This window comes from Schistocerca americana, chromosome 2, assembly GCF_021461395.2.
Source record: "Schistocerca americana isolate TAMUIC-IGC-003095 chromosome 2, iqSchAmer2.1, whole genome shotgun sequence".
Lineage (NCBI taxonomy): Eukaryota > Metazoa > Arthropoda > Insecta > Orthoptera > Acrididae > Schistocerca > Schistocerca americana.
Window position 1 is genome coordinate 770,509,627 of NC_060120.1, and position 22,803 is coordinate 770,532,429.

General features: G+C 44.7%; 1 protein-coding gene across 1 annotated transcript in view; it reads right to left on the reverse strand.

The window, feature by feature from the left end:
• LOC124595138 (piwi-like protein Ago3) overlaps positions 1-22,803 on the reverse strand; it is a 198,525-nt gene that overhangs the window by 87,495 nt on the left and 88,227 nt on the right. The window contains exons 9-10 of the mRNA XM_047133737.1: positions 8,221-8,325; positions 1,296-1,461 (exon numbers count right to left, since the gene is read on the reverse strand). Coding sequence (XP_046989693.1) covers positions 1,296-1,461; positions 8,221-8,325 — 271 coding nt within the window. The remainder of the gene's footprint in view (positions 1-1,295; positions 1,462-8,220; positions 8,326-22,803) is intronic.

Consider the following 22,803-nt stretch of genomic DNA (forward strand, 5'->3'; position numbering starts at 1 on the left):
ACTATCTATATGCCTCCATATGAGCCATAATTTCTCAAATCTTATCTTTGTGGTCCTTACATGCAATATATATTGGTGGCAGTAGAATCGTTCAGCAGTCAGCTTCAAATGCTGGTTCTCTAAATTTTCTCAATAGTGTTTCTCAAAAAGAACATTGCCTTCCCTCCCGGGAACCCCATTTAAGGTCCTGAAGCATCCTCGTAACACATTTTGTTCAAACCTACTGGTAACAAATCTAGCCGCCCAATTCTGAATTGTTTCGATGTCTTCGATGCCTGGTATGGATCCTGAACACTCAAGCAGTACTCAAGAATAGGTCGCACCAGCACCCTATACATGGTCTCCTTTACAGGTGAACCAATCTTTCCCAGAATTTCCCAATAAACTGAAGACAACCATTCGCCTTCCCTATCACTGATCTGACATTCTCATTTCATTTCATATCACTTTGCAGTGTTACACCCAGATATCTAAACAACTTGAGTGTGCCAAGCAGGCCATTAGTAATACTGTAACCGAGCATTAAAGGTTTGTTCTTCCTACTCATCCATATTAACTTACATTTTTCCACATTCAGAGATAGCCGTCATTCAGAACAACAACCAGAAACTCTGTCCAAGTCATCTTGTATCTTCCTACAGTCACTCAACTTTGACACCTTACCGTACACCACAGCATCATCAGCAAACAACCGCATATTGCTATCCATCCTCTGTAAGCAGAGAACAACAGTGGTCCTATCACACCTGCAGCTATTAAATATGGAGGCAACTACACTGGATGGAATGTAATACAACTTATTCTATTTTGTTAATTGGTTTGTCATTCTATGACCATGACTCATGAGAATCGATTATGTAAATACCTTAGCTAACCAAAAATGGGACAGATGTGGTCACCAAGCAAACTGCTTTCCTACATGGTAATTTCTGAGTTCCCAATGACAACTCCCTTCAAGCAGCATTAAAAAAGCTGATAAAATTCAGTATTTTCATTGACTGCTTAATCATCTAATTTTAATAAAGTCAAACCTACGCAATTTATTTTACAGTAGAGAATCTGTTACAGATTGCCTGTGTCACCAACAGTGAACCAAACTAATGCAAAGAAAGAGAAACAGTACCAAATTTTTCAGATAACAATGTATGAGCTGCATGCTTCCATTCCACGCCAAACAATAGCTGTATGACATCTATAAAGATTGCCCAATACCATATTAATTATGTTCATTTATATATTGCTGCACTACTATTTAAATGAAAATTATGAATTGTTTTTATATTTCTAATACTCACACATTACTCTGTTGATGAAAGTTTTCAGTGATGCCTGTCTTTGATTTGGGGTTACACGTGTGTATGTTGCAATATCTTTCATCACTCTAAAATCATTTCTCATTTCATCAGTAAGTCCAGTCATGAAGCACAACTCAGGTATGAGACATATAAGCTGTTCAGTTTTCTACAAAGTACAAAGACAAACAAACTTTAGTGTCACTTTAGAATTTCTGGTACAATAGAACAATCAACTAAAATTAGTTCTGCACAAAAAGGTAATGACAATGTAAGGTCTTTTTAAATTTATACAGCAAACAAAATTTAAACCTTCAGCAAATAATGTACATGAATTTAAGAGAAACACTGAAGTTAATTTTTTCCGCACATGAACCGCAATTGTGAGCCCTGAACTGGGCCGCCGATGCAGGAGATGAACTGCCGCAGGTGGGGAAGGAAATGGTAATTTGGATGCTCTCAGAAGGACTACGAATGTGTGCAATATAACTGGCAAGCAGTTGTGCACGTCGGATCCGCAATGGAGGGACTCTGGCCTCCACCAGGACACTGGTCACCAGACTCGTTCTAAAAGCTCCCGTCACTAGGCGAACGATACAGTGGTGCACTGGCTCCAGTAAACGCAACACTGAGGGTGCCCCCGAACCGTAAACCAGGCTCCCAAGTCAATGCGGCATTGAACAAGGGCTCTGTAGAGCTGCAGCAGCGTAGGGCAATCTCCACCCCAGTTAGTGTTGTCAGGCAGCGGAGGGCACTGAGGTGCTGCGAGCACTTCTGCTTAAGCTGACGAAGGTGAGGTAGCCAAGTCAACAGGGCATCAAAAACCAATCCTAAGAATTGATATGTCTCCACTACAGTGAGTGGTTCGTCATTAAGATAAAGTTCTGGTTCCGGATGAACTGTACAATGCCGACAGAAGTGCACGACACAAGACTTCGCTACTGAAAACTGTAAGCGGTGGACTATAGTCCTTGACTGCGCTTTGTGAATGGCTCCCTGTAGGCGCTGCTCAGCAACACCAGTACTGGAGGAGCAATACAAAATGCAAAAGTCATCCACATACAGAGAAGGGGAGACCGACAGCCCTACAGCTGCTGCTAGGCCACTAATGATCACTGAAAATAGACACACACTCAATATGGCACCCTGGGGAACGCCATTCTCCTTAATACGGGGGAACTATGGAAGGCAATAGCTTGGAAACGGAAAGTACGGAGCGACAAGACGTTTTGGATAACAATCGGGAGCAGGCCCCGGAGACCCCACTCATACAATGTGGCAAAGATATGATGTCACCAGGTCTTCTTGTATGCTTTACGCAAGTCAAGAGAGACGGCAACCTGGTCTTGGCATCTGGAAAAGGCTGTTCGGATGGCAGACTCGAGGGACACAAGATTATCTGTGGTAGAGTTACCCTGGCAGAAGCCGCCCTGACATGGAGCCAGTAGGCCACATGAATCCAGGCCCCAACCCAACTGCCGACACACCATACATTTCAGCAGTTTACAGAGAACTTTGGTGAGGCTGATGAGCCGATAGCTATCCACATCAAGCAGATTTTTACCGGGTTTTAGCACCGGAATGATGGTGCCCTCCCACAACTGCGACAGGAAGACACCATTGCACCAGATCCGGTTGAAGATGGCGAGGAGTTATTGCTTGTAGTCAGACGAGAGATGTTTAATCATCTGACTGTAAATCCGATCCAGTCCAGGAGCTATGTCAGGGCATTATAGGGTTCACTGTGGCGTGTAGTGAACGAGAGGACTTCACTTTCCATCGGCCGAGGATGCGAAAGGCTGGGGGTGGGAGGTAGTTCTCTGACACAGAGGCTCGAGCACTGTGCTTTGCAAATTGCTCAGCAACCGCGTCTTTGTTAGTAGAGAGCATGCCATTTATGTTAATGCCAGGAACACTTGTTGGGGTCTGGTGCCCAAAAAGACGTCTGATCTTTGTCCAGACTTGGGAAGGTGACGTATGGCACCCGATGGTCGACACGTACCTCTCCCAACACTCTGTTTCCGTTGTTTTATAGGCGGGCAAACGCGGGCACGGACCGGCTTAAAGGCTATTAGGTGCTCTAGGGAAGGGTGCCGCTTAGGTCACTGTAGAGTTCTCCTATGCTCTTTAATTGCCTCAGCGACTCAAGGCGACCACCAAAGGACTGTCTTTCGCCGGAAGCACCCTAGAGAACGAGGATCGTGTTTTCCGCTGCAGAAGCGATCGTCGTAGTGACCTGTTCTATCACGACATCAACGGCACAGTGTGGGGGGGAATTGGGAGTGACAGCAGAGGTGAAGGCTACCCTGTCTGCCTTGTTTAAAGCCCATCTGGGCAGGCACCCATGGACACGATGCTGGTGGAGTGACAGGAAGGTGGGGAAGTGGTCACTACTACACAGATCATCATGTGCTCTGCAGTGTATAGATGGGAGAAGTCCTGGACTGCAAATTGATAAATCAATGGCCGAGTAATTACCATAAGCCACACTGAAATTGGTGGCAGCCATAGTATTTAAGAGGCAGTAAATTTTCGACATCTCTGCCATGGCCAGTAAGCATGGTGCTACCCGACAAGGGTTTATGGGCGTTAAAATGTGCCAAAAGTAGGAAAGGTTAAGGAAGTTGATCAATCGGTGCAGCCAATACATTCAGGGGTACCGCACCACCTGGAGGGAGATATACATTGCTGACAGTTATTTCCTGCATCATCCGTATTCTGACAGCCACAGCTTCAAGATGCGTTTGAAAGGGCACAGGTTCACTAGATACAGAGTTCAGGACATAAACACAAACTCCACCCGACACTCTATTATATTCACTACAGCTCTTGTAAATCCCCCTGTAGCCGTGAAGGGCATGGGGCCGCATTGCCGGGAACCAGATTTCCTGGAGGGCAATGAAGAAAGCAAGTGTAAAGCTTAACAGTTGCCATAGCTCAGCCAGGTGGTGGAAAAACTGCCACAATTCCACTGGAGGATGATGTGATCGTGAGACTGAAGGCATGAAACACTCAATGAGGCAGTCTAAGCCTCAGGGTCACCTGCTGCCAGCGACTTATTTCCTGAACAGGTTATATCCATTGTGTCTGAGGGTCTGGCAAGATTTAGGTCCTCCGCCACCGCAATTCCCTTGGTTTTGGGAGTCTTCTTTCTGGATTTCTCTCGCTGATCCCTGGGTTTCTCCGGGACGGAGGATGATAATGAATCCCTATGACCAGCAGCTTTTGGGCACTTCAGCCACTGATGGGTGTCATCTTTCCCACTATCAGAAACGTGGAAGTGACCCAAGGGACCCCTTCCTAGCGAGAGGAGCCAACAAAGACTTACACTTCTCTGACTGAGAAGTGGGGACTGGTGTCTCTGGTGGTTGGAATGACAGAGCTCCCAAGGTACGTGGTGCGACAGCAACAGGGAGGGAAGTGGCCCCCCACCATCAAGGGGGCAGGCGTAGTCTTCTGGCTCCGAGAGTCGACTGGAACTCGCAGAACTGTTGGGGGCTACAACTGTTCTCGTAGTGATGGCATACGAGGTGGTCATAGCCACAGGATGTAGACACACAAATTTCCTCTTAGCCTCAGTGTAGGTCAGTCGGTCCAGGGTCTCGTTTTCCATGATTTTCCTTTCTAGCTGTAAAATTCTGCAGTCTGGTGAGCAAGAGGAATAATGCTCTCCTCAGTTGACACAGATGGGAGGCGGTGCACATGGAGTATTGGGATGGGATGGACGTCCACAATCCTGACACGTGATGCTGGAAGTACAGCAGGAAGACATATGGCCGAACTTCCGGCACTTAAAGCACCACATTGGGGGAGGGATATATGGCTTGCCATCACAGCAGTAGACCATCACCTTGACCTTATTGGGTAATGTGTCTCCCTTGAAGGCCAAGATGAAGGCACTGGTAGCAACCTGATCATCCCTCAGACCCCGATGGATGCACCAGACGAAATGAGCTCCTCGTCGCCCTAAGTTGGCGCGCAGCTCGTCATCGGACTGCAAAATCAGGTCCCTGTGGATTGTAATACTCTGGACCACATTTAAGTTCTTATGAGGCGTGATGGTAACGGAAATATCTCCCAGCTTGTCACAATCGAGTAATGCCCATGACTGGGCACAGGATGCCATTTGGACAAGCCCTCCACCTCCCCAAACTTGTCCTCTAAATGCTCTACAAAAAAACTGAGGTTTCATCGAGACAAAGGAGTCCTCAGGGCGCATAAGGTTTGCTGCCACCCTTAGCCTGGCATTCCTCCCATGGTGTGGCTGGGGAGGGGAACAATTTAGGATCATACTTCCTTTTATTGTACTGAGACTTGGAACTCTTAGACACTGCTGGTATTTGGTCACCAGCAAGTGATGACATGGTATGCTTCATCGCCTGTCATCCACCCTGATGCTACCCACTCGAACCACGGGTCTTCCCCATGGGCACCACCCAGCCGCAGCAAAGGCCAGCTGGCAGGGTGGCCCTTGCTGGGAGTCCTGAGGCCCCAGGGTGATGAGCATCTACTACTTGACATACGTGGGGAGTTAACGGTGTAGCAATCAGCAGAGCGATCCCTGTGTAGTTAAGGGGCTACAACCAACAGAGTACATGGCAGCCCCACCACAAAGGACTGGACACTGTGCTGGATATGAGGTGCAAGGAATTCCATGGTCATTGTCGGTGCAGAAAACAACACTGCATAGTGGGTGGAAGAAAACACACCCAGGAAAGTGGCCTTGGACTGAAGATGGAGGATGAGCGGAACTGCAATGCCTCGACGAGAAAGTGGGCTAATGATCTCAATGCACGATGGACACGATGCGCCATGTAAGGCGCCCTTCCCTAATTGGCTCGCTCTTTGGGAAAATTTTGAAAAATGGAGGTCAAACCCTACAGGGGACCACTAAATAAAGGCTGAAAGGTGTGAGACTCCTTTTTGTCGCCTCTTACGACAGGCAGGAATACCTCAGGCCTATTCTGGCCCGCAGGGGGTACCTAGTGCCATCAAAATGTTGCCAGTCACCAGTAACATGCACTTTAGGGTAAAAACATGAAAGAAACCAAGCGATATTTTACTGTAAGAACCAGAAAAAAACTTTAAACTTCTCACAAAAATCAATTACTGCTTGTACGACACTTCATCATATGACAGTGGCTTAACCATTCCCTATTCGTTTTCACAGATTCAAGGACAAATCCACCACTGTGCTGGAGTACTGTTGCTGCTAGAAAATACTGATCACAAATTTCTTCAGATTTATTTTTTCACAATTCTGATGATGACATCAAATCAGTGTTGTGCCATCAGTTGTGTGATTAAGTGAGAGATTACTGCACATCTACAACTACTCTTACATGAGCACAATCAGTTGGTAAAATAATTCAAGGCTGGACTAGAAATGATAACTTCGCACGATCGCAAGGTAGTGATCAGAACAGAGAAAAGACCAGCAGGTGAACATGAAAGATGCTTCAATGCACAGACACTGAATGAAGTTGCCATTGTGGTTGTTGGCAAAAATTTGGTGTCTTGTGACATTGTGGCTTGATGGTATGATGGTGACAACCTTCAGCTTATCTCCGAAACCCATCGTTCTTACAATGCATTACAATACCCGCTGATATTTTTTCGAGGAAAAGATGGACACCACTTTTTTTATCAAGATGATTAATTCATTAAACAGTTCATCCATTAACCAGTATGATGATTAATCCATTAACTGGTACATAGACATATTGCTAATAATCTTTAAATTTGATTCCTAACAGAAGTCCATTGTATAGTTATAGGTCAAGAAACAAACAAAAGGTCAGTATGATATAAGCAATGTACATGGACTGGGCGATGGTGGTGGACAGAGAGGGAGAGGGAGAGGGAGTAGGGGGAGGTGGAGTGGGAGGGGAGAGGGGGGTGATAAGAGAGAGGGGAGAGGGGGGATAGAGAGAGGGGAGAGGGGGGGATGGAGAGAGGGGGGATAGAGAGGGGGAGAGGGGATAGAGAGGGGGAGGGGGGATAGAGAGGGGGAGGGGGGATGGAGAGGGGGGATAGAGAGGGGGAGAGGGGGATAGAGAGGGGGGGATAGAGAGAGGGGAGAGGGGGGATAGAGAGAGGAGAGAGGGGAGAGGGGGGATAGAGAGAGGAGAGAGGGGAGAGGGGGGATAGAGAGAGGGGAGAGGGGAGGATAGAGAGAGGGGAGAGGGGAGGATAGAGAGAGGGGAGAGGGGGAGGATAGAGAGAGGGGAGAGGGGGGATAGAGAGAGGGGAGAGGGGGGATAGAGAGAGGGGGGAGGGGGTGGATAGAGAGAGGGGGGAGGGGGTGGATAGAGAGAGGGGAGAGGGGGGGATAGAGAGAGGGGAGAGGGGGGGATAGAGAGAGGGGAGAGGGGGGATAGAGAGAGGGGGGATAGAGAGAGGGGAGAGGGGGGGATAGAGAGAGGGGAGAGGGGGGGGATAGAGAGAGGGGAGAGGGGGGGGATAGAGAGAGGGGAGAGGGGGGGGATAGAGAGAGGGGGGAGGGAGGGATAGAGAGAGGGGAGAGGGAGGGATAGAGAGAGGGGAGAGGGGGGGATAGAGAGAGGGGAGAGGGGGGGATAGAGAGAGGGGAGAGGGGGGGATAGAGAGAGGGGAGAGGGGGGGATAGAGAGAGGGGAGAGGGGGGGATAGAGAGAGGGGAGAGGGGGGGATAGAGAGAGGGGAGAGGGGGGGAAAGAGAGAGGGGAGAGGGGGGGATAGAGAGAGGGGAGAGGAGGAGAGGGATAGATAGATAGCGGCAAATGAGATTAGGATGTATGTACAATTCCATATTCGTATTTAGCAATTGCTTAGCATTGCTGGGATAATTACTCTCTAATATAAAGACGAATATTTTCACCACAATAAACTGTGTCAATTACTAATGCCAAGGCTAAAACAAAATTCTATAAGAAAATGTCTGAATTACCTCTTGGTTCTGCAACCTTTTCTTTACTTTGCTGACAAGCAATGGCTGCTGTAAGTCACTGATGTCAAGGCCATACTGCTTCTTGTAGTAATAACAATAAGTAATCTGAAAAAACAACCATGTTGCATCATGCAGGAGAAAATGGGAATCTACAAACTAACCTCAATAAGTGTAACTATCATAATTAATACAAATTACTGCAAAATAATTATATATACTATACACAATTCACACAGACATTAATACAACGAGTAATATTCAACATCCAAATGTGTCTCCCTTAACAAGTCTTAGGTGTTGCAAGTATAAACTTCAAGATGATAATGTCTGTGCAATTTCACAAATGCTTGACAAAAACAACAACAGTAGGTGCCACATTAACTCTTAAATCACTTGTCAATAATGAACAGCTCAAGTGTCCACCACAGACTACACAAGATTAATGTGCTAAAGGGGATTTTATATTTCATTAGGAGCGTCACTTGCCATCACAAGCAATCTCTCCGCTCTTATGCCTTCTTATCTAACTTAATATAATTTTCCTCTCCTGACTGCACCGCTTGCAACTACAAACTGTAAACATGGTCATTAACAGTTTATGTGAGCAATTATGAAAGAAAGAATTTCTAACAGCTTGACTACCAGCAACATTTGTTTATCATTCAAGACTTCATTTTTATTTATTTTTGAGATGTGTCCTGTAATCAAAATTCCATACACCCAATTTAACTGTTACACATTCCTTTTCATTCAGTTACTATTTTAAGCATCTCTGTGAAAACACCAGACATTTTTCCATCAATGATGAGGATCTTTCCCACCCAAAACAATGCAAATTAACTATAATCGTTGCAAAGTAATAATAACTTTACGATTTTTCTCAACAGCATGTTGTCTCAATTGTTATTAATAAATCACAGGGTGTATTGTCTCAAGATGAAATTTTTGTCCTTGCAAAAGGAGGAAACTTTGCTATTACATCTACAAAAGTACCAGTCGAGGAGATAATTGTGAACGTAGTAGCAGGGATACAAACCCTCCCCAAAGAAACTGCAAATGCAGTTCGAATCGAAACCACCAGGGCCTTGTGCTGCAGTAAACCTTTGGAAAGTAACCTAATGACAGGTGAGGGAAGGGCTTTCAGATATTTAAATGCAGACGAAGTGATAGTGGTTCTTTCTTCTGAAAAAGGCAATGCTAGTGTTGTTATGAATAAATAGGATTACAGAATTAAGATTTTGGATCTTGTAACATCAGGAGAATATAATAAACTTAAGAAAGACCCTACAGCTAGCATAATAAGGAAAACAAACACACTGATAAAGTCATCTACTTCAATTTAAGAGGAGGAGAAGAAAGGTTTGTTGAAGAGTGAAGCTGTGTGTCCCAGACTTTATGGCCTACCTAAAGTTCATAAGATTAACCTTCCTCTGTGACCCATTGTCAGTGCTATTAATTCTCCAAAGTACCAAATAGCAAGATATCCGGCAACTTGTTTACAACCACATATTGGCAAAACTGAATCAACCTCATATTGGCAAAACTGATTCTTATGTAAAAGACGTCATTTCATTGAGAAACTTGAGGGACTACTTTTGGCTCCTGAGGATATTCTTGTCAGTTTTCATATAGTTTCTTTATTTACTATGATTCTGCTTAAAGAAGTTTACATAGCGGATTTTTTCCCAGCAGATCTGACTGCTCTGTTCAGACATTGCCTTACCTCGAGTCAGTTCCAGTAGGAAGATGAGTTTTATGAGCACGATGATGGTGTGGCCATGGGTAACCCATTGAGTCCTACGATCGCTAATTTTTACAAAGAAAAATTCGAACAAGTAGCTCTGGAAAAAGTGAAGAAGAAACCATGTCGATGGTACCGATACATGGATGGTACATTTGTGGTTTGGTCACATGGCAAAAAAGCTTTAGAGGAATTCTTTTGTTATTTAAATAGTCTACATCCTAAAATCCAGTTTACCATGGAATTGGAGAAAGACAATGCAATATCCCTCTTGGGTGTCTTCATTATGAGACAGACTGATGGCAGCTTGAAACATAATGTCTTTCAGAAGGTTACACATACCAACAGATACTTGCATAAGGATTCCAATCATCATCCACAACAGAAAAGAGGTGTAATTAAAGGTCTAGTGGACAGAGCTAAAAGGATTTGTACGCTGGAATACCTGGATGGCGAGTTAAAACATCTAAAGCAGGCTTTTGAGAAGAATGGGTACTTTAGCAAGGAAATAGAGTGAGTTTTGAGACCAAACAACAGAAGGTCTAATGATGATAGGACACAGCAATGGAAGAACCCTTCATCAAAAAAGTAATGGATCAAATTGGCAAGATTTTAAGAAAACCTAACGTTTGAACGATTCTCAGACCAACTAAGAAAATAGGCCAAGCACTTCATTCTGTTAAGGATAAAAATGCCCCCCCCTCCCCCCTCTGTCAAAAGTGGTCTATACAAAATCCTGTGTACATGTGGTAAGGACTACATTGGAACTACAAGGAAAAGTGTGAATACACGGTTGAAGGAACATAAAAGTCTCTGCCGACTAGGGAAAACAGACAAGTCAGCCTTGGCAGAACGTGCTCTTCAGTCAGGTGATCACGTAGTGAAATTTTCGGAAACTGAAGTTTTAGGTACTGTGACAAACTATTATCCACGGCTATACAGAGAAGCCATCGAAATATATGAACATGGGAATAATTTTAACAGAAAAAAAGAAATGTGGCGTTTTATTTGTGTTGGCTCGATGGTGATTGTTGTCCCAGTCCGGGTGACATGGAACGGTGTCCATCAATCACAACGGCTCCGATCGGTAACTGTTAAAAACAAACTCCTCGCTTGGTTGATTAGTTTCAGGCACTATCTCCCTTAGACTGACATCAGCGTACCAATGGAGCAGCATGCCGGAATGTGTAAGCAGCCCTTGTTTAAAATTGAAGCACTGGTGTTCGAAGTATGTCGGTCTCCTTTACTCCGAATCCACAGTCATTATCACTTGGTACCGCAACAACTCCTTTGATCTAAAACAATTAACCAAATATGCTTCGCGTGTTCGCGACAGGCTGATAAGCTTAGGCGAACTTGGTAACTGTAGCTCTTATGCCCGGTTTGCAAATGAGTGTTCAAACGCAGATAATAGGATATCTTGAATTATAGAGTCCATCACTCAAGCCAATGTAACATCATAGTTTTGCGAGGATGCTGATTTATTAATTAATACAGCATCGTGAAGGTGTCACTACGGTTTAATTCAACAACTAATACAATGAAATTCTAGAGATAAAATACTCTTCGGACAACGTACAGAAAGTGTCGTATTTCAGTGCAGACTTGCTGTTCACTGTTAATAAAATCACTAAATCACCTTTAACTTCTGCGTATTGGAGTTTATTGAACTTCATAATTATTTAATCCTGTACTGAAAATACACTGCTCTGTCATTCAGGGTCTTGAATCTATTTGCATCAGCGATTCTGACTTTGGCTACAGCTTCCGACAACACGGCGTAACTGTTAGTTCTTCGTGATCGCGTGCAGCTGTTTCCTACTCAAGGCTAATAATAGAGTTTATGTTGGCGGTTGGTATATTGCTGTGTCCTTTGATGTTCATGTCAATCACAGATCATGAAGGCTAAGCCCCAGTGTTAATCAGGCATCACATGATTTACTCTTCTTCCACATATAATAACTGCTCCGCTGTCTGGCTAAACCGTAAATGTTATTTTACTTCAGTTCGAAATTCTGACTAGTACGTCAAGTCGATACTAGAAAACTTTTAAAACTTCGGATCGGTTTGAAACACTCTAACAGTGTTCAATAGGCTTACTACTATTGCGACATCTACAAGAGAGACTGAATTAACACCTTCACTGCAGTGTTACATTGTAGTCGCAGTGAACTTACAGCTCAATGCGGCTACAACTCTCTTCTTGGATAAATGTTATCTCTGATCTACACTCCTGGAAATTGAAATAAGAACACCGTGAATTCATTGTCCCAGGAAGGGGAAACTTTATTGACACATTCCTGGGGTCAGATACATCACATGATCACACTGACAGAACCACAGGCACATAGTCACAGGCAACAGAGCATGCACAATGTCGGCACTAGTACAGTGTATATCCACCTTTCGCAGCAATGCAGGCTGCTATTCTCCCATGGAGACGATCGTAGAGATGCTGGATGTAGTACTGTGGAACGGCTTGCCATGCCATTTCCAGCTGGCGCCTCAGTTGGACCAGCGTTCGTGCTGGACGTGCAGACCGCGTGAGACGACGCTTCATCCACTCCCAAACATGCTCAATGGGGGACAGATCCGGAGATCTTGCTGGCCAGGGTAGTTGACTTACACCTTCTAGAGCACGTTGGGTGGCACAGGATACATGCGGACGTGCATTGTCCTGTTGGAACAGCAAGTTCCCTTGCCGGTCTAGGAATGGTAGAACGATGGGTTCGATGATGGTTTGGATGTACCGTGCACTACTCAGTGTCCCCTCGACGATCACCAGTGGTGTACGGCCAGTGTAGGAGATCGCTCCCCACACCGTGATGCCGGGTGTTTGCCCTGTGTGCCCCGGTCGTATGCAGTCCTGATTGTGGCGCTCACCTGCACGGCGCCAAACACGCATACGACCATCATTGGCACCAAGGCAGAAGCGACTCTCATCGCTGAAGACGACACGTCTCCATTCGTCCCTCCATTCACGCCTGTCGTGACACCACTGGAGCCGGGCTGCACGATGTTCGGGGCGTGAGCGGAAGACGGCCTAACGGTGTGCGGGACCGTAGCCCAGCTTCATGGAGACGGTTGCGAATGGTCCTCGCCGATACCCCAGGAGCAACAGTGTCCCTAATTTGCTGGGAAGTGGCGGTGCGGTCCCCTACGGCACTGCGTAGGATCCCACGGTCTTGGCGTGCATCCGTGCGTCGCTGCGTTCCGGTCCCAGGTCGACGGGCACGTGCACCTTCCGCCGACCACTGGCGACAACATCGATGTACTGTGGAGACCTCACGCCCCACGTGTTGAGCAATTCGGCGGTACGTCCACTCGGCCTCCCGCATGCCCACTATACGCCCTCGCTCAAAGTCCGTCAACTGCACATACGGTTCACGTCCACGCTGTCGCGGCATGCTACCAGTGTTAAAGACTGCGATGGAGCTCCGTATGCCACGGCAAACTGGCTGACACTGACGGCAGCGGTGCACAAATGCTGCGCAGCTAGCGCCATTCGACGGCCAACACCGCGGTTCCTGGTGTGCCCGCTGTGCCGTGCGTGTGATCATTGCGCGTACAGCCCTCTCGCAGTGTCCGGAGCAAGTATGGTGGGTCTGACACACTGGTGTCAATGTGTTCTTTTTTCCATTTCCAGGAGTGTATTTACGGTCTAGGTTTTAACCTTCGTAAAAAATATATTTTGATTTATTTATTTGAAGTTTCAGGCTTTGTATCATCTGTCTTTCATTTAGTCCTTTCTTTATAAAAATGTTATTAGTTACATAGTATTCCTGTTAGTGAAACTTGCAATAGTGTTAATTTTGTTGTCAGTAGCTCCCATCAATGTCAGGATAATTAATTTTGCTATTTCTTTTACTACCAAAGGGATTTCATTAGGGTTTCCATATTTGGGGTGGTACAGAAGCTATGAAACTCAGCGATATATGGACAGTGGCACTACAGAATTGATGAGATGTTTTTATCTTTGATTAACTGTGATCGATAGTTACGTTTTATATTTGACAAGGTTTATCTCTGCTATCACATGAAATCCAGACAACACCCACTTTCCACGGGAATTAGGCCGCTCTTCGATGTCCGACTCTTCAGTCAGCAAGACTCAGCACAACCAGGAGCACCTCCGAAAATGTCCAACATAGCCTTGGACGAAATGTCAGGGATAGAAGAGTTCCATTCAACTGGAAGAGTTCTCAGCAGCTGAAACATTTGGTCATGAAAGCATTCATTGTATGATGAGGTGACAAGAGTCATGCGATACCACCTAATATTGTGTCAGACCTCCTTAACGTAGCATGGATTCAACAACTCCATGGAATTACCCAGCAGAAATCGTGAAATGTTGCATCTATAGTTGTGTATAGTTAAGCAAGAGTTGCCGGTTCAGGATATTTGTAAATGAACTGACCTCTTGATTATGTCTCATGAATGTTTGGATGGAATTCATGTCAGGTGATCTGGATGGCCAAATCATTCGCCTGAATTGTCCAAAACATTCTTCAAGCCAATCATGAACAACTGTGGTCCAGTGACATGGCACGCCATACAAATTCCATCGTTGTTTGGGAACGTAAGTCCATGAATGGCTGCAAATGGTCTTCATGTAGCCGGACATAACATTTCCAGTCAAGTCAACGGCTGGTTCAGTTGGACCAGAGGACCCAGTCCATTCCACGCAAGCACAGCTCACATCACTACTGAGCCATCACCAGCTTGCACAGTGTCTCGCTGACAACCTGGGTCCACAGTTTCGTGAGGCCTGCACCACATCCAAACCATACAATCAGTGCTTACCAGCTAAGACTGGGACTCATATGACCAGGCCATGGTTTTCGAGTTGTCAAGGGACCAACTGATAAGGTCGCCAGCACAGGATAGGCGTTGCAGGTGATATCATGCTGTTAGCAAAGGCAGTTAATTTGTAATCTGCTGCCGTAGCCCACTAAAACCTAATTTCATTGCACTGTTGTAACAGATATGTTCATCATATGTCTCACAGTGATTTTTACAGTTATTTCAAGCAGTATTGCTTGACGATTAGCACTGACAACTCTGCAAATGCTGCTGCTGCTACTCTCATGCGTTAAGTGAAGGCCATTGGCCACTACATTGTCCGTGGTGAGAGATTATGCTCAAAATCTGGCACTCTCGACACACTCTTGACACTGTGAATCTTGAAATATCGAATTCCCTAACATTTTCCAAAATGGAATGTCCCATGTGTCTAGTTCCAATTACCATTCTGCATTCCCCCAAGTCTATTAATTCCCATGAGGCGACCATTATCACATCAACCTCCTTTTAACATGAATCATCTGAGTACAAATGACTGCTCTGCCAATACACTGCCCTTTCATACCTCGTGTATGCGATACCGCCGCCGTCTGTATATGTGCATATCACTGTCCCATGATTTTTGTCACCTCAGTGTATCAGTTTTGGCAATGGTCGCCTTTTAAATAATCACAACAACTGTTCCTCAACAATTTTCACCCATCATCCATGCCTGTGTTTACATAGCCGGCAGCTGAGACTCGGTGTATCAGCACTCCGTACAACGCAGCAAGTCGGTACAGTATTATTGCTTCCAACACAGGTTGCCAACGGCACTAACGGCAAAAAAACCTATCACAATTAACAGGATTTAGTGTCAGACTTACTTAAATTGGCTCCTTCCTAATAACGTACCATAAAACCTATCGCTGGGCAGCTAATCGACATCTCCTCTAAATCAAGTGTGAACTCCTCCATTAAGCTATGCTCAGCAAGTATCAATTTACTTTCCTGGCAGAATCTTACATTATTCATCTGTTCAGTGCTTTGTCAGGAGATGCACTACTGTAGTCCAATGGATGACCTTGCCACATTGGTCTGTGGTAGACCTCACGTAAGAGATCCCAGTAGGAACAGCAAAGATGTCTTTCTTATTTTTGCATGCGCAAAATATGGGCTTTATTAGTTTCTTATTTAGATTTCAGATGATCAGGATGTGCCAGCATGTGGTACGAAAGATTTTCTCTGGCCTCTTTCTTTGCTTGTCCCTATGGCTGTGTGTTCTCAGCAGCTTATTAATATTGACCCGCAAGCTGCAGCACATGCAGTGTGAAATACCCGTTTGTGCTGCTGGCTGGCATGGTGCCAGTTGGAACATGACCATGACCAATCATTTGTTAATTCTTAACTACTTCTGAGAATTTTCTCAAATTTTTTTTTCTTTTTTTCAAGTCTGTATATTCTGGAATATCTGATATTTCTATAAAAGCTGTTCTCCCCACCCTGGAGTTCAATTCTGGTTTTACATTGTTGACCTTAATACAAGTGCTTTTAGTGCTAAGTGTTGTACTACACTGACAAGCCTGCTTTCCGATGTGGACTTTAACATAGTCATGATGTGACATTGTTTGTTGGAGATGCGAGTTAGGTACTTCAAAATGTCTACACCACCATGACTCCTACAAGTATTACATCATTCCAAGGTCAATATATTCAGGATACAAATGGATTACAAAACAGTGACAAGTCAGTTGCACATCAGGCAACCATCAGTGTTTTCCACCAATGCCGCTCAGGAATCCGAAAGGATTTGACTTAGATGCCAAATGCAACAGGTGGGATAGTATGATGCTTTTGGCAAATTTTTACTTTTACTTGGACGGCACTGCCCAGCAGTGGTTTGACAACTAAGAGCAGCTCAATAGCTGGGATAAATTCCAGGCCAAACTGAAGAAAACATTAGGTGACAATCAGCAGTTTGTCTGTTTACCAGAAGAACATAGCCTAATGTCACTAAGAAACAATAGAGCCCTACACACAATACGGTTTGGCCCAAGGACACATTGTGAATCTGAACATGAGAGAAGCCAACAAACTCTCATATTCGATGAAAGCAATCGCAGAAAACATTTACTAGGCTCTTCTGGTGAATATTATCATGGTAACTGAGGAACACATCAAATGGTGCTAGTACATAGTGGAGGAGAGCGGGGGGGGGGGGGGGGGGGGGGGGGGGGGGGGGGGGGGTAGTTGGATGGTCAGACAAAAGAAGTGTATGACTGACACCCAAATGTGGCCCCAATGGTAGTTTTGGAAGATCACCATGGTCTTGCCCCTCTCTTCTGCAAGGTAGTGAGAGAAGTGATTCAGCATTTTATGACAGCCTGAACGGCTGAATTGAGTACACAGGAGGTAGCAAGGATGAATGCCAATCCCAAACATCAGGAGATAATAGAGAATGTTGTAGAGAAGTGCACGGTATTAATATTTAGCACAAATCTCTGCCACTAGTCAAATGCATCAGGAAGTATGGATTCTGCTCATTCTGACATATGCTGCAGCTGTCAAACAAACACCAAGCACCCAATTCAGGCACAACCACCTTCTCTGCCAAGTATAACGCCTGCAGAAGGACCGGGATTTGGAGGATGGAGGACAACATGCCATTCTGTTTTCACTGTGACTGCCTTGCACATGTTAACTACTTCGGAGAAAGAAAATAAATGTTTGAAGACTATCATGCTGCAAGATGCCAACTATCATAACGGGCCATTGGAGACCATTATAGTCAACCTGTGGGATGAAGACCATTGCCATATCCTGGACAAGGTCAGTCACCAACATGCTGCAACCATTCCCCACCACCATACAGAGATACCAGCCACTGGCTACCCCCTGAATTCGTGAAAACTAAGCAAGGTTACAACAAATGGAGATGAGAACAAAACAGATTAAAATCCTCCATGGACCATAGTTACCAAGGCATCAGGAAGTCCATTTATATCATCAATGGCAACCTTCTGGTGAGTCAACTCAGGAGCTTCCTTTCCTGTAATGTTCAATGTTTATTGTTGACAGCTAAAGAAGACTATGTTCCCCCATAAGAAAGCGATTGTACTGAAAGTTGCAAATGGGAAATATGCCCAGCCAACAGGAACATGTATTGTAAAAATAACTGTCAATGACAGTACGCAGCACTTCTAATTTATTGTTTCAGATGTGATATTACTCCTGAGAGATTTCTTGTGAGAATCACAAGCAATCTTTGACTATGAAATATCAGAGCTCTATATGGACAAAGCTATTGCAAAAAGTGCACATAAAAAAGATTTCTTGGTGCAGTTGTTTACTGTTGAAGATATTGCTACCCTGCTATCACGAACAAGATGAATTCCAGTCATCAAGCGAGATGCTAAGTGAAACTATGAAACTTTTCTCAACTGCAAAAAGCTACCCAGGCTCACGAAAGAAATCTACTTGCCAGCGACTATCATGAGCGTTGTAAGTGGTCAAGGAGAACTTTACATCACCGGCTGTCACGAACAGCCACAACACATTCCTAGACGTGCGTGCATAAGGTGCCAAACCAGTCTGGGAAGGGCAGCTCAGTGCCATCAATTAAGACTTGCTCCTCTACCACTACATACAAAACAGTGGAGAAAGCTACTATTGAACTGCCAATTGGATCTAGTCTGTCTGGAGAACAATGTCCACGAATGTTACCCATCCTGCCCCAAATTCCGGATGCTTTCAATGAGCAGTGTAAGTTCAATGATATATCTTCTCCTGTTCCTCCCTGATTGTCCACCATCCTTCTCTGTCATTCAGGCACACATCCTATGCGAGTGCTGGCCAATTGGTGGATGATCCTAGTGTTGATACCGTGTTTTAACATGGGCCGCTTGGTCTCTTTTCTTTCTCCAAGAGTGTAGAGGGTAATGTCCATAAACTTTGAAATCCATTGATCAACCAGAACAATATGACCACTGACCTACTATCGATATAAACCTGTCCAGGCATTAGCACTGTCACATGGCAAGGAACGATTGCTAGTCAGACACACACGAGGCATGTAGTATCAATAGCGTGCTGTCCATGTGTAGAATGGGGAAGGCACACGAGTCTGGAGTCTGACCGAGGGCAGATTGTGAAGACCCAAAGGCTCGACACAAGCATTTCGGGAACTGCATGACGTGTCGGGTGTTTGAGGAATGCTGTGATGAGTGTCTTCAACACGTGACGAAACCAAGGTGAAACCATATCCAGACGTCGGGTTCTGTGGCCACCCCTCCTTACAGATGCTGGATGTTGTAGACTAGGCAGAATGGTAAAACAGGACAGGTGGTGAACTATAGCGCAACTAATGTCAGACTTTAATGCTTGGCAGACTGGAAGTGTGTCTGAACACAAAGTGTACCGAACACTCGTAGTGATTGGCCTCCACAGCTGATGACCCATGCATGTGCCAATGTTAACACCACAACATCGCCAACTATGACAAATGGGCATGTGGCCACCGGCACTGGACATTGGCAAAGTGGCAGAGCCTGCATGGTCTGATCAATCCCAATACATTCTTCACCATGCCGATTCAAGGGCACGAATCTGTCATCTTTCAGGGGAACAGCTCCTTGACACCTGTACTGTGGGACGAGCACATGCTGGCAGCGGCTCCATTATGCTCTGAGGAACATTCACATAGGCATCCGTGAGTCCAGTTGAGCTCGTGCAAGGCACCATGATGGCCAAGGAGTATCATACAATGGTTGCAGACCACATACACCCCTTCATTGCGATCAAGTTTCCCAATGGCAGTGGTAGTTTTCAACAAGATAATTCACCACGTCACAGGGCCAGGAATGTGACAATAGTGGTTTGAGGAATACAGTGGCAAGTTCCAATTAATGGGGTGGTCCCCATCTCAACAGATCTGAACCCAATCAAAAACATTTGGGATGTGACAATGAGGCGTCACAGCTAATCACTCCTCTCCCTATCTTATAGACTGTAAGTCTTAAAAATGGCCATATATTTGATGTCGCAGGAAACCTATATCTGGCAACACTGTATTCAACCAGCTGCAGCAGTGTACTGATTCAATGAAAATTAGTTGCGGGGACTCACAAGCTTGCTAACACAGACTCCCTCCCACCCCAGCATGACAAACACAAAAAGAACACTGTCTAGCCTGTGATGCATCATTGCAGTCTTCAGTGCTAGTGAACTTAAACAGAAAGTGATTTGTGTGATTGGTAACCATACAATATAAGATTCGTAATGCAAAAAAATAAAAGGTATTCTTATGACAGACCAGACAAAGTAATAGCATATACAGAAGAACATGGAAACAGAGCAGCTGAGCATGATTTCAGCCCTCCACCAACAGAAAAAACCATTCATGATATAACCGCTATTTTAACTGAGGACAATATTATCAGGCTTATTCTCACATAGGAGAGAGGTGATCAATAATATCGGATATAATTAATAGCACTGAAAAAGTTTTAATTAAAATTATCGATACATAATCTCTCATCAGAATAAAGCCCACAGCAAAGGAGTGCCTCAGGGAAATCATTGAGGGTTTAACGTGGCTACTTTTGTCTCTAAATTCTACTATATAGACCATGCGCGGGTGTTGTTACAGGGTGTGTACGTGGACAAGGAAAAAAAATTCCCGGATTTCCCGGTTGAAAATACACTTTCTCCCGGATGAAAATACACTTTTTCCGTGTTAAATGACAGTATACTTTTCCTCGGCACTGTAAAACTTATCAATCATTGGAATGTTTATGGTTTTCTAAACAGACGTAGAATTTACCGGCACTTTAGAAAACGAAACCCAGGGGAAAAAACACGTTTTGGAAAGATCTTTGATGTGCAGCAACATGTACGCTGCATTTCTTCATTTTACGGAGGTATAAATTCGAATTCCACCAAACACTGCATGTTACTTTCCGAAGCAATGAAATCAAGATTGCGACACGCTTTTGTAAGCCAGTCATAGCTCATGTCACGTGATCTCGACAGCTGATGACAGTACAAGACACGTAGTGTAGTCAACCAATAGCAAGATCACTCTTAAGTAGCGCGAACACACAAAAAGAAAAGTTAATGGTTTAAACTAGTACACATAGTTTTGATAGAAGAAAAGTCCGCAGCTCCTGGTCGTGCGGTAGCGTTCTCGCTTTCCGCACCCGAGTTCCCGGGTTCGATTCCTGACGGGGTCAGGCATTTTCTCTGCCTCGTGATGACTGGGTGTTGTGTGATGTCCTTAGGTTAGTTAGGTTTAAGTAGTTCTAAGCTCTAGGGGACTGATGACCATAGATGTTAAGTCCCATAGTGCTCAGAGCCATTTGATAGAAGAAAAACAAAGCTTTCACAAATAATGTCGGTCTCTAAGATTAATAAGCTGCAAGAGAAGCTAAGCTTCCACATATAATGCTGATCATTTTGCGCGTGTTACACTTTAAGATACATGACACAAATGTGCCAGTAAAATTTTTGATAACGACGTAAATGTCTGATCTTCTGGGCTCTAAATTATTCTAGATGGTCGTCCTCAAGGAGTTGATTTTTACATGAGAGTCAAACGCTCTGTGGTTTAAGAAATTCATCGTATATTCTCGCACGTAGTTCATCTTACGTAAAAGGAAATTTACTTTGAAAGTAACACTTTTCAAACCATCATTCGCAATATTTTCCCGTGACCTGTTAGAAACTGGTTCGTTTCAGCAGTTGGCAGAGAGCGCCAGATAACAGGCGTCACCGCGCCAGCGCAGCTACGATGACGCAGGAAGCCCGTATGTTCGTACATGCGATCTTGCATTATGTCATAAAAGAAACAAGACATCAAAGGATACTTCAGGAGCATCGTAATTTTGTGAACCATACTAAAATGCGTAATTTGGCTTAAAGTGCACAATCGTATGTCCAGATTCGGATGTAAATTTTCTAGAGTACCAGTACTGTATTATCTCATGTTTGGTTCTTTATTATGGCATAATGTCATACGAGCTAGCAGATGGAAAACGTGCACTCGAAATGCAGCGAATAGTTGAAACTAGCCAACAGCGTGAGATTAAACACTTCGTTTAAAATAAACTTCCTGAGCGCAAAATATTAATAAAAGCCCAATCTCTTTAGCAAACCGACAAAAATAACTTCATTGTTCTGCAAGGTGATTAATGCTTGTTGTCAGAAAGGTGGAAATAAAACCTGGAACTAACAACATATTTTAGCCTTCTGTAATCATGCGAACGTATTTTAATTGATTTGGTAGCTCCCGGCCACAGAAATCAGTTTTGTTTTCATTTAATGTGAGAGCAATAAATGAAGAGGAAAATGTGGTGTCACCGCCAGACACCACACTTGCTAGGTGGTAGCCTTTAAATCGGCCTCGGTCCATTAGTATACATCGGACCCGGGTGTCGCCACTGTCAGTGATAGCAGACCGAGCGCCACCACACGGCAGGTCAAGAGAGACGTACTGGCACTCGCCCCAGTTGTACAGCCGACTTTGCTAGCGAAGCTACACTGGCCGATACGCTCTCATTTGCCGAGACGATAGTTAGCATAGCCTTCAGCTACGTCAATTGCTACGACCTAGCAAGGCGCCATAATTCTTTGCTATATATATTGTGGTTATAACATGTACCATCAAGAGAGATGTTCTACAATTGTGGATTAAAGTTAAGTATTACATCATCTACGTACTTTATTTGCAATTCTCAAGATATTGTCCTGTTCCAGACCTCACGCCAGTCAGCGTGTAATTAAACGCGTGCATTTCGGCCTCCTCTAGAAACACAGTGTTGGCTCTTCTGCCAACAGAAACAGAAAAATCACAGAAACAGCAAAATCACTAAACGTAAACACAGGTCACGTGGAGACTACCCACCTCCCCACTACAACTCAGACTGCTCTGTGCATCAGCCATGGATCTACGATATTTCCGAACCGGAGCAATTTAGATAGTGGCGCTTAGCCACACATCTGTAGCCAGAAACGGGAGAAAGTACTACCCATAGGCGACTCAACTGCGCATGCGCAAGAGCCCG